The 12,984-nt window shown below is 40.0% G+C and overlaps 1 protein-coding gene across 1 annotated transcript; it reads right to left on the bottom strand.

Moving 5' to 3' along the window:
* Positions 1 to 2,812: 2,812 nt before the first annotated feature.
* On the bottom strand, positions 2,813 to 12,954 carry LOC115217024. Its single transcript, XM_029786560.2, has 4 exons — positions 12,816 to 12,954; positions 9,632 to 9,790; positions 4,438 to 4,491; positions 2,813 to 2,943 (listed from the first exon to the last, which is right to left on the bottom strand). The coding sequence occupies exons 1-4, from the start codon at positions 12,826 to 12,828 to the stop codon at positions 2,915 to 2,917; spliced, it is 255 nt and encodes an 84-aa protein (XP_029642420.1). The 5' UTR covers positions 12,829 to 12,954; the 3' UTR covers positions 2,813 to 2,914.
* Between the last annotated feature and the right edge of the window lie 30 nt (positions 12,955 to 12,984).

The following is a 12,984-nucleotide window of genomic DNA, read 5'->3' as shown; positions in this document are numbered from 1 at the left end:
ATTATTATAAATCAGGAATCACCTTCAGAAAGTGTAACTTGTCTCTGGCAGTAAAACATTACATTAAATATGGCTCTGTAAGCATGAATAAGAATACCAGTGTGACGGAATCATTATTTGCAAAGAATTTTCTGGATTTGGATCCGTATGTTCAAGTTATTTCCCAAACCTGTCACAATGGTAATGCCTTTGTAATGACAAACATGACCAATAGCAATGATGAGTGGGAAGGAAAATTTCCAGATAAATAATATTTAATTAGTGATCACGTGACCGACCAGACCATCAGATGCATTCACACTGTTTTAGCCTTCAAATGACGCCACCCCACTGGCTAAGCGAGCAGGCCAACAGAAGAGAGAAAGAGTACAGCAGGGATCACCACCATCCCCTGCCGGAGCCTCATGGAGCTTTTAGGTGTTTTCGCTGCCCTAACCACTGGGCCATTGCGTAATAATTGAAATTGCATGACAATCCCACAACAAAAGACATAATGAGAAGATATTCTCCTAATTATTTAACATCCATTTTCCTTGTTGGCATGGGTTGGACTATTTGAAAGGAGCTAGCAAGACAAGGAGCCGTACCAGGTTCTATTGTCTCCCTTGGCATGATTAACGCAGCTAAATACCCTTCCTGACACCTATTTTACAGTGTACTGGCTTTTGTGCCACTATGCAAACAAGTGTCTGAAACAGTGTTGTATTGGCTGCGAAAAAAAATAGTAGCAAATCACACCCAGAGCGTTTGGATTGTTGAAGTGTCTACAGGTAGGGCTGTGAGTTTAAGTCTTTATAAAAATTCCATTCGTATGACAAATTCCTTGAAGCCATGCAATAAATTTGATAGCATATAAGACACACATTTTCCCGAAAATTTCTCAGGAAAAAAAAAAAAGAGAAAAAAATACTACTTTGGATAGTATTACATGCTTTAATGCACTGAAATTTTTTTTTCCTGAAGCACCAATCCGATCGTGGCCGTTGCCAGCCTCGCCTGGCATGTAAAAAGCACCCACTACACTCACGGAGTGGTTGGCGTTAGGAAGGGCATCCAGCTGTAGAAACTCTGGCAGATCAGACTGGAGCCTGGTGCAGCCTTCTGGCTTCCCAGATCCCCAGTCGAACCTATTTCTTTACTACCCACAAGGGGCTAAACACTGAGGGGACAGACAAATGGATTAAGTCAATTACGTCGACTCCAGTGCGTAATTTATTGACCATGAAAGGTAAAGCCGACCTCGGTGGAATTTCGTCCGGCGAGTTAACGCTTCTACCAGCTCCCCGGTCGAACCATCCAACCCATGCTAGCATGGAGAACGGACGTTAAACGATGATGATGATGATGAAGCGCTGCTGAAATAGGGATGTCTCTTATACGCCTGTGCATTTTTATGCCATCAAATATGGTATATAACATGTGAAGAAATAATCGGTTTCAGTTGTTTTTTGTTCAGAAGTCTTACCTTATTTTCACACTTGATGAAATATTGTAAAGGAATAAAAAAAATATGCATGACAGAATCACATGAACAACTTTTAGGTAAACATGGAACCATTATAATTTAATGCCTGTTTTCCATACTGACTTGACAGCATTCACCCGGGGTGGGTTGAGCTGGCTTCATTCATCCTCAATGCTGCATCTCTCACAAACGCAGACCAAACCTGGCGATTTGATGCTAACGATCACGTGATTTCCAACCACTCCTTATTCCAGCGGCGAACGCCATAGATATGGGGGCCTAGGATGGGTTCCAGATCAGCCTTGACCGTCATCAGCCAGGTTTTTCGTTGTCCACCACATCGCTTTCGCCAACCCTGAAGGGGAGCTGGGGCAATTACTTCGTAGATGAATTCTCCTGGTTGATGACGGAGGGCATGACCCAGCCAACACAGATGTTGTCACGTTAGGATGACTTGTCAGAGGGTGGTGATTCTGCACTGGTGTCGCACCGAATTGTTGGAGACAAAGTGATGCCATCGGACACGAAGGATGCGGCGTAGACAGAGGTGATCAAAGGATTCTAGTCGCTTAATATCTTCCCCCCTCATTGGCCATGACTCGCTGCCGTTTTCCGTACTGGCATGGGTTTGGACAATATAAGAGGATGCCCTTCCTCTCATCTGTTTTTAAGCAAGATAATATTCCCCATTGTCAGATGTATTTTCACAGATTGGAAACACCTTGTATGACAGCGGCACCTGGTACTCAAAACCACCATACTATGTCAAGACAAAGATTAAACAAATTTTAGTGGGATTCAATTTCGTTATCACCCTTTCCATGTTATATTTCAATGTAAATTACATCAAAATAATTTGTAATTTATTTCATGGCTAATTATTTATTTGTGCACCCTTTTAAAGCCTAGCCAGGCTCATGGGCCTGGTTTCCTGGTTTCTGTGGCGTATGTGTTCCTCCCAGCTGGACGGGATGCCAGTCCATTGCAGCGTTACTCAAGAAACAGGAAGAAAGAGTGAGAGAAAGTTGGGGCGAAAGATTACAGCAGGGGTCGCCACCACCCACTGCAGGAGCTTTAGGTGTTTTTGCTCAATAAACACACACAACGCCCGGTCTGGGAATCGAAACCGCGAGTCTGCTGCCCTAACCACTGGGCCATTGCACCTCCACATTCCATGGCTAATAAAGAATTTATTTTCATTTAAAAGATGAGCCTTAAATCATTGTTATTGTTAACCTGTCCAACCCATGCAAACATGGAAAACAGACATTGAGTGATGATAATGATAACAGTATTGTTACTATTTTTTTTCTTTGCAGAAATAAGTGGACTCAGCAACAACAAAAGAAAAGTTTTTTTAACAGTTTTACTTTATTTTAGATGTTTTTAACCCAACGATACTGTTGAAAAATTGTCTAAAGTTATGTTCTAAGAAAAACTCCATTTTTCTCAAGGCTTGACAGGATCGAAGTGGGTATCTGAAAAGAAACGAAACAATTATCATTCCAGAAGTATTAAAATTTATATACACACACACTAGACACATAAATGCAAAACAAGGTGGACAAAAATAGTATTCAAATACCTAAGGTAGAGTAATACGCTTTTATTAAAGCTCCAAAATCTTTATAAAAAAAACTTACTCAGAGTTTCGTATTCCTGTCTGTTGGACAGTTGATGAATACAACTGTCCGATGAACAGGAATATGAAACTCTGAGTAACAGTTTTTTTTTGCAGCTTTAATAAATGTACATAATGTAGCTTGTGGAGGCGCTATGGCCTAGTGGTTAGGGTGGCAGACTCGCAGTCAGAGGATCGCGGTTTTGATTCCTAGACCAGGCGTTGTGTGCGTTTATTGAGCAAAAACACCTGAAGCTCCACGAGGGGGTGGTGGCAACCCCTGTTGTACTTTTTCGCCCCATCTTTCTCTCACTCTTTCTGTGGCGAACACATATGCCATAGAAACTGGGAAACCGGGCCCATGAGCCTGGCTAGGTTTGAAAAGAGCGCATAAATAAAAAAGAAATAACATAATGTAGCCACATGCGGGCCGTTGGCGATTTCTTTTCCATCTTTGGAATTTTCCCATTCTTGTTTCTGAGGAAGAGCTATGCTCGAAACATCAAACTCTCCTTTCACCGAGCGTCAAATTAATACATTTCTTGTGCACAACCTCATGTTCTTCTTTTCCGTTTTTATATCTGAACTGGCTTTTGAGTTGCTTTGACTCTTGTTTCTAGCAGTACTGGAGCTGATTAATGTCCTTGTTCACTTTAGTGACATATTTTTGCCTTTAGGTTGCAAAATTACAAATTAACCGCCCATATTCTTTTCAACTCTAGGCACCAGGCCTGAAATTTTGAGGGAGGGAGGGAGTTGATTAGATCGACCCCAGTATGCAACTGGTACTGAATTTATTGATCCCGAAAGGATGAAAAGGAAAGTCGACCTTAGTGGTATCTGAACTCAGAACGTAAAGACAGACGAAATACCTATTTCTTTACTACCCACAAGGGGCTAAACACAGAGGGGACAAACAAGGACAGACAAAGGGATTAAGTCGATTATATTGACCCCAGTGCGCAACTGGTACTTAATTAATCGACCCCGAAAGGATGAAAGGCAAAGTCGACCTTGGTGGTATCTGAACTCAGAACGTAAAGACAGACGAAATACCTATTTCTTTACTACCCACAAGGGGCTAAACACAGTGGGGACAACAAACGGATTAAGTCAATTATATTGACCCCAGTGCATAACTGGTGCTTATTTAATCGACCCTGAAAGGATGAAAGGCAAAGTCGACCTCAGTGCAATTTGAACTCAGAATGTAGCGGCAGACGAAATACCGCTAAGCATTTCGCCCAGCATGCTAACGATTCTGCCAGCTGCCACCCATATTACACACACACACACAGATATAGTGAGAGAAAGAGAATATATTTTAGAATAAGACAATGAAGACACTTACGTTCTCTCTTAGCTCTGATGGTATTCCATTTCGCCCAGTTGCCAGGTTGGTTTGCTGTTAAAAATAAATAAAAATATATATGGTACTTTCAGTTAATTGCATACAAAGGTTATTATAATGTAAATATATTTGCCCACTTTTATCCCACCTTAACCCTTTCGTTACCGTGTTTATTTTGAGATGCTCTGTGTTTCTTTCAATTATTTAAAATATAACAAAGAATTTAGTAAAATAACTTATGTATCATTAAGCTAGTATTAGGAACATAAATTGTGACTAAAGTTTGGTGGAAGATTCTAATTCAAAACTTATGAAAACAAGACATTTGTACTCAGAGCCAAAGCTGGTTTCAGCCAGGTTTGTAACGAAAGGGTTAATTTGGTGCTTTATATATTTTCATTTCAGCACTACATGTTTCTTTACTGGACTTGCAATGTCTAAGCTACAGTCCCAAAAGCTATTTGTCAAGTAATTTCTTTTCCAACACACACACATGCAAGGCAGTTGGTGTTAGGAGGGATATCCAACATAAAAACCCTGCCAAAACAGACAGTGAAGCCTGGTGCAGTCTTCTGCTTGGCCAGCCCATGTCAAACTGTCCAACTCATGCCAGCATGGAAAACAGATATATGATGATGATGATGCATTTCACAATTTCAATCAATCAAAATCAAAGACGGCATTCACCCGGGGTGGGTTGAGCTGGCTTCATTCATCCTCAATGCTGCATCTCTCACAAACGCTGACCAGGCCTGGCGATTTGAGGCTAACGACCGCGTGATCTTTAACCACTCCTTATTCCAGCGGCGAATGCCACAGACATGGGCGCCTATGTTGGGTTCCATATCAGCCAGGTTTTTCATTGTCCACCACATTGCTTTCGCCAACCCTGAAGGGGAGCTGGGGCAATTGCTTCGTAGATGAATTCTCCTGGTTTCACAATTTGCCTCTCAACAAATTCTACCAGATATCTTTTCTGCAATGAAGATCTTCAGTACAGTTTCTAAGGGAGATACAACAATTTGGAATTGCTCAGCAACACTAAAATGCTAGTTTTGTCTCAAAGAATTGGTATGGCTGTGAAGTTTGCTTCCCGAACATTTGGTCTTGGGGTTCAGTCACACTGTGCTGCAGCATCTTGAGATGTCTTCTACTATAGCCCTGAGTCAACCAAAGTCTTGCGAGTAGACCGGGTTGACAGAAACGGAAAGAACCCCCGTCATACATACATGTGTGTGTTTATCTCTTTCTCTATGTATCCCATGAAGGTTGTAAACAATCATTACTCCTATACAAGTGACATTATTTGTTTCCAGTTTCCCATAAAAAAAGCCATGTCACTTTATGGGAGGTGATCACTTAAGGTGGAGGGAAGTTGTGGGAGAGGGAAACCCAGGAAGAGGGAAAACCAGCTCCATTGTCTGTTTTGGCATGGTTTCAATGGCTGGAGGCCCTTCCTAACACCAACAACATTACAAAGTGTACAGGGTGCTTTTCTATGTGGCACTAGTACCGGTGCTTTCTATGTAGTACCGTTACTCATTTATTCTATGTGGTACCAGCATCATCAGGGTCACCAAGTGACTTGTAACCCCACCACCAATCTCAAAATGCTGAGCCTTATAAAGAAGATGACAGAGGACCGAGATATGTAGCACATTGCTGTACACAAGAAGACCTTCCCACAACAGATTGATATCCAGAAACCAAGGTACCATATAAAAAAGCATTGATGAAGGTTCTGGTGCCATGTAAAAAGCACCCAGTACACCCTCTAAAGTGGTTGGCATTAGGAAGGGCATCCAGCTGCAGAACCCAAACTAAAACAGACTAGGTAGTTTCTGTCAAGCTGTCTAACCCATGCCAGCACAGAAAACACGTTAATGATGATGAAACTAGTGAGGATTGGTGACAGGCAGGGCATCTGACCATAGAAAGTTCATGTCAACGAATGATGATGATGAGGACTCACCCACACTTACCACAAACAACTCCTAACTTAAAAATCCAAATTATTTATTATGCTAAGACATTATCTATAATTCCTACAGCAGTGCTACAACTAATTACATAAAAAAAAAATTTTTTTTAATTTGAGCCAAAATTATAGATTCAAAAGTGTTGTACACACAGCACTTTTGAATCTAGGATGGAACATACACATCAAACACTTATTTTAACCCTTTAGCATTCAAACCGGCCATATCCGGCCAAAATAATTTACCTCCTTTTTGTTCAAAACCAGTCAGATCCAGCCTCTTACCCTATCCTACAATATTATTCCCAAAGTAAAGAGTCACAGCACAGAAATCTCACAGCTATGAGATAATGCATGATTAATTCAATGCAATGTGAATAAACAATAATCACATTTGGTAGAATAATCTGAATACTAAAGGGTTAAACAACTTTTGGAAGAAAACCACCAGCTCTGAAAATCTTCAACTCTTAGCTCATCATCATCATTTAACGTCCGTTTTCCGTGCTAGCACGGTTGCCTACAGCAACAAACTATCTTTAGAATTTATAGGATTCATGTATTTAACTAATTTGTACATGAATTTTTCCTCAATTTCTTGATTAAACAAAAGCAGCCTTACTCTTTCTGATCTACAAATGCCAACTTCCAACATTGGTTCCTTAAGTTTAACCCAAACCTCAATTATACTCAGAACAAATCATTAATAAAAATATTTCACCTTGTTATGACAATTTCAAGAATTTAGCTAACTAGAAATCCCTAACCGTTATTTCATGGAGTATCCCAATCAAAGAGAAGGCACACTGCTTAGGGGTTAAAGTGTTACACTAATGATCACAAGATTGTGGTTTCAATCCCTGGACCAGGCAGTGCATTGTGTTTTTGAGCAAAACACTTCATTGAGTAACTTTGCAATGGACTTGGTGTCCTGTTCAGGGGAAATGTGATCTTGGTCACTTATATCCGTTGGAAACTGGCTGAGAGACCCCATAAGTCCTAGGGCTTGCGACAGCACTTATACCAATCAAATGCCATGTAGAATATTTTGTTACTAGTGTCTCTATCAGTCACTAAAACCTAACTGCCTTAAGTGACTATTGGCCTTTTATGGCCGGTTTACATACACCTTTTGTACTGTACAAGTATCATCATCATCATCATGCAAGCATGTTGATGACAACAATGGTACAGCACATGTTTTCCATGGGACAGACAGAATTTGTTGGGGTGTGTTTTCTACAGCCAGATGTCATTCTTTCCGCCAACCTTGACCTATTTCCAAATAAGGTAACAATTCCTCTTAGCCAGACAGAGTTTTAGTATTTCAGCAAAGACTAGAAACAAACGACATTGCTTATACGATGGTGATGTTCATTTACTACCATCATGTGATGGCAATACAAGGGTGCACACAAACACATATTTATCATCATCATCATTTAACATCCGCTTTCAATGCTAGCTAGCATGGGTTGGACGATTTGACTGAGGACTGGCAAACCAGATGGCTGCACCAGGCTCCAATCTGATCTGGCAGAGTTTATACAGCTGGATGCCCTTCCTAACGCCAACCATTCTGAGAGTGTAGTGGGTGCTTTTACATGCCACTGGCATGAGGACCAGTCAGGCGGTACTGGCAATGGCCACGTTGAAATGGTGTTTTTTACATGCCACCTGCACAGGATTCAGTCCAGCGATATATATATATATATATATATATATATATATATATATATAAAGGCAGCCATAAATCTGAAGAACAGAAAAGAGAAAAAGACCACAAACTATGCCATCATTGGCTGCTTCAGATCATCATCATCATCAAATATCCACTCTTCATGCTGGCATAGGTTCCAGAGTTTGACAGGAGCCGCACCAGCTCCATTGTCTGTTTTGGCATGGTTTCAATGGCTGGAGGCCCTTCCTAACACCAACAACACCACAAAGTGCACAGGGTGCCTTTCTATGTGGCATCATCATCATCATCATTGTTCAACCATGGTCGAGACAATGGAATTTACTAAGTTACACCAGACTTCACGGTCCATCATAGCATTACGGAGGTCCTGTTGCTGGATGGCTGTATCCCTGGAGATTACATCAGGGTAGGAGAGTGTGCACTCTCTGGTATCACGAGTAGATGGCTTCCAGAGAAGAGTAGAGATTACCTCGTTTTCAGCTCTACAACAATGTCCAGCAAACTGGACTCTCCTACCTTTCACAAGAGATGATACAGGTGGTAATTTCCCATATATTTGTACTATGTGGCACTAGTACTTGTGCTTACTATGTGGTACCGTCACTCATGTATTGTATGTGGTACCAGAATCAACAGGGTCACCAAGTGACTTGCAACACCTGCCCACCACCAAAAATAGCCTCAACTGGGAGGAGGGAGTAGTAATGAGGTGTGGTGGAAGCTTTGTGCCAGCTGATGAGAGATTAAGTGTAGAGGGACTGGGGTGGGTATCCTGCTGTAGGGTAGATACACAGAATACTCCAGCTGAGAAAGAAAGGAGGGTGAATTGGAGAGCAAGATAAAGAGAGTGGGTGTGCCAGAGAGTAAGCGAAGAAGAGCAATAGTGAGAGAGATGGTGGTGAAGGGACATTGGGGGTGGTGAAAATAGGTGGGATGATACAGAAGTAAATGGTGGAACGATAGGAGAGGCTTGGGGGTAGGGGTATTGAGGGCAGTAGCAAATGCATTTTATAATAGCACCAAAAAGAAATTTAGCCTCACATAGTATGATGAACCAATAAAATAATTACTCTCTTTTTACTTGTTTCAGTCATTTGACTGTGGCCATGCTGGAGCACCGCCTTTAGTCGAGCAAATCAACCCCGGGACTTATTCTTTGTAAGCCCAGTACCTATTCTATCGGTCTCTTTTGCCGAACCGCTAAGTGATGGGGACGTAAACAAACCAGCATTGGTTTTCAAGCAATGCTAGGGTGACAGAGACACACAAACACATACATATATCGACAGGCTTCTTTCAGTTTCCATCTACCAAATTCACTCACAAGGCATTGGTCGGCCCGGGGCTATAGCAGAAGACACTTGCCTAAGGTGCCACACAGTGGGACTGAACCCGGAACCATGTGGCTGGTTAGCAAGCTACTTACCACACAGCCACTCCTGCACCTTGCAGGAGTATTTTTGAAGAGTATTTTTGCAATTTAAGAAGGAAAATAAATTCAGAAAAATTCTTACCAAATTTATGGATCTTGACGTACACAGGGGATGCTATGATGATAGCATATGTCAAATATCTCAAAAATCTAGCATTAGCCCAATGGTACTTCCATGGGAAGCGCAACAGCTTGGCACTCATGGTATATGGGTACCTCATTTGTTCTGCCATTTTCGTGTCTGAAAAGAAAAGAAATAAATTACACATGGAAATGGGATAGAAAAATGTTCATGAATTAGTAACATAACAGATGCAACAAATAAATGGAGTCATTTATCTAATTTTATATATATATATATATATATATATAGGGTGTAACAGGTAAATTGGGACAAGTTTCACACCAACCCTACAATATCGCTTTAAAAATTAACAGCTACCTCATCAAAATCTCATAGCTACAAGATAATGCATGATTAATTCAAAACAATGTGGATAAAGAAGCATTAATTTTGGCAGAATAATGCGAACACTAAAGGGTTAACTCTAATAGATGGTCACGGTTAACTTATAACAGGCTGAATCTCAGTGCCATCATTATGTAGGGAGCAATGAATATATAAATGGATAGAAGGATTTCTGACATATTAAGGGTTAACTAGGACTTTAGATGGCTTGCAAAATATAGGTTTCGATTATATTCTTCTGCTCTAGGCACAAGGCCTGAAATTTCTGGGGAGGGGACCAGTCGATTAGACCGACCCTAGTACGCAACAGGTACAAAATTTATTGACCCCCGAAAGGACGAAAGGCAAAATTGACCTCGGCAGAATTTTAACTCAGAACGTAAAGACAGAAGAAATACCTATTTCTATTTCTTTACTACCCACAAGTGGCTAAACAGAGAGGGCAAACAAGGACAGATAAACAGATTAAGTCGATTATATCGACCGCAGTGCGTAACTGGTACTTATTTAATCGACCCCGAAAGGATGAAAGGCAAAGTCGACCTCGGAACGTAGCGACAGACGAAATACCTATTTCTTTACTATCCACAAGGGGCTAAACACAGAGAGGACAAACAAGGGCAGACAAAGGGATTAAGTCGATTACAACGACCCCGAAAGGATGAAAGGCAAAGTCAGCCTCAGCGGAATTTGAACTCAGAACGTAACGGCAGACGAAATACTGCTAAGCATTTCGCCTGGCGTGCTAACGTTTCTACCAGCTCGACGCCTATAGGTTTCCATTATAAAGAAGACCAAATTAATGTTGGAGCTTGTGGCATGGAAAAATGGATGTTAAAACGATAATAACATTACTTCAAAACGTCACACGTGGTTCACCAACTTTATTCAAACGGAACATCAGAAAACTGTTTCTACATGGAAGTGATAGTCACCTTCAGCAGTCATAACCAGATGCAAGCATGCTAAGTGCATCTAACACCACAGCACATATAACAACGAAGTCACATACTGTATATATAAGATAGAAAGAGCGCAGAGACGTTGATCAGACAAGTTTACATATTAACAACAGAATATAAATGTAGCAAATTCTTTTGGCAAAAGAAACACAGAGCTCAGACATTCTAAGAAACATTAGGATGGTTCCTACGTTGCCCTTGTTCATAATTCAACTGTTAACCAAGTGGTTTGGCCATATTTATGCAGGAACCACAGCCACAAAATATCTCAATGATCTATCAAAAAATTAATTTACAATTAAACATAAGCTTATTGAAAGAGAAAACAACACTTAAATTTGACAAAAAAAAGGTGTCGTTTAGACCAAGGTCAACTTAAAATGAGCCAGATTTATGCTCAAATCGCATCTTTCCGTGAATATCTAGAATTCCAAGGTATCTTTTCCTTATTCAAAACAGGAGAGTATGATATGAGGGAAATTTGGCAGCTATTTCTAGCAGGTGGAGCAACCGTGAGCCTGCCCTGGCTCGATAAAATTTTTGGTCCTGAAAATAGGGAACTAGTAACGACTTTCACATAATAAAAATAATTTTGGTAAAAGCTTCAAGGTCAACCTCGATCAAAGGTGTTCTACTTGCGATCATTTCTTATATATTCAGATTCCTATATTAGAGTACAGTTTCCGGCGATTTGTAACGAAAGATCGCCCAGTTTCCAATGTGCCCTTCCACTGTTCTATTACTAACAGTCAAGTGACCGAATTGAAGTTTCTTCATTAGTAAAACGTCGTAAAAATAGCAATTTAACAAGCGAACCATGACAGGCTAGACTTAAATCAAAGGTGTGTCAGCCAGACCATGTAATCCAGCGTAATCTTCGTTACATAAGTAAGAGTTGGTCGAAATTTTGAAATTTCGTGACCGCTGAGAGGTCCTTTCGTTTGCTAACTCCAGGTCAAACCTGAGTAAACATAAAGCGTTCTAGCCATGACCATGGTATTTTCAGACATTGCATCCAGATTATCATCAAAATTGTATCTTTCCTTTTTTTTTTTTCATTAAGATAGTAGGGTGCATTTTGCGAATTTGGCTGCTTTTTCTAGCAAGTCGAAGGGGCCACATAGAGGCTCTCACTTTGATCGTAAATGGAGGTTACTTCAAGAGGATATTACAAATCAACCACCAGAACGTTTCACGGGGTTAAAACATTAAATGCGAACATCTTAGCTTCCACTCATAAATATCCCAGTAATTTCAAAGATATAACTTTTCAAGGGTAATGAAATAATGTGATTGTAATATTTCCAGTGAAAAATCTTCAGCTGATATGAATTATATACTTTAAAATTACTGGGGAACGTTCGATAAATTAACTAATACAATTAATATTTTTCGTACTATTAAGCTTACCTTTAGAGATGAAAAATATTTTAATATTAATAATGATACTTATGGGATGAAAAATCCCACAAAATCACTGCTCACAGTACTTATACAATTACAATCGTTCTAATTACTTACCAAATATTTTTTAATTAACTAATAAAAATTGATAATTACTTATATATTTGGTTAACATGGTTGTTAAATAAACATTAACGCTAAATTGATATTGCAATTAGTTAATATTAATAATAAAAAGTTTAAAGTTAAATATTTTAATATTAATAATGATACTTATGGGATGAAAAATCCAAATATTTTGTAATTGACAAATAAATATTGATAATTACTCATATATTTGGTTAACATGGTTGTTAGTTGAACATTGACGCTAAATTGATATTGCAATTAATTAATTAATAAGATAAAATAAAGAGATTAAAGATACCGACCCGTTAGCTTCATGCTGACCTTCGTTTCCCACCAGATGCCCTCCGCAACAGAGAGTGACACTCGATTTGTAAGGGGGGGATAACCGCCGAGAGAAGCTCTTTTTTACCGGGAGGCAGTAGTTTCTGTGGAAGTGTAACTCTCCCCAGTAAAGGTGTCAGCAGACCGGCG

The sequence above is a fragment of the Octopus sinensis genome, linkage group LG11 (assembly GCF_006345805.1).
Source record: "Octopus sinensis linkage group LG11, ASM634580v1, whole genome shotgun sequence".
Taxonomy (NCBI): Eukaryota; Metazoa; Mollusca; class Cephalopoda; order Octopoda; family Octopodidae; genus Octopus; species Octopus sinensis.
This window is presented reverse-complemented; position numbering and strand designations above follow the sequence as displayed.

What these genes read in the sequence shown, in the direction of transcription:
- LOC115217024 (XM_029786560.2), bottom strand. An exon ending in CGTCAAGATCCATAAATTTG is followed by an intron (nt 4,492 to 9,631) that starts GTAAGAATTTTT and finishes TATTTTTAACAG; the next exon opens with CAAACCAACCTGGCAACTGG. An exon ending in CATCAGAGCTAAGAGAGAAC is followed by an intron (nt 2,944 to 4,437) that starts GTAAGTGTCTTC and finishes GTTTCTTTTCAG; the next exon opens with ATACCCACTTCGATCCTGTC.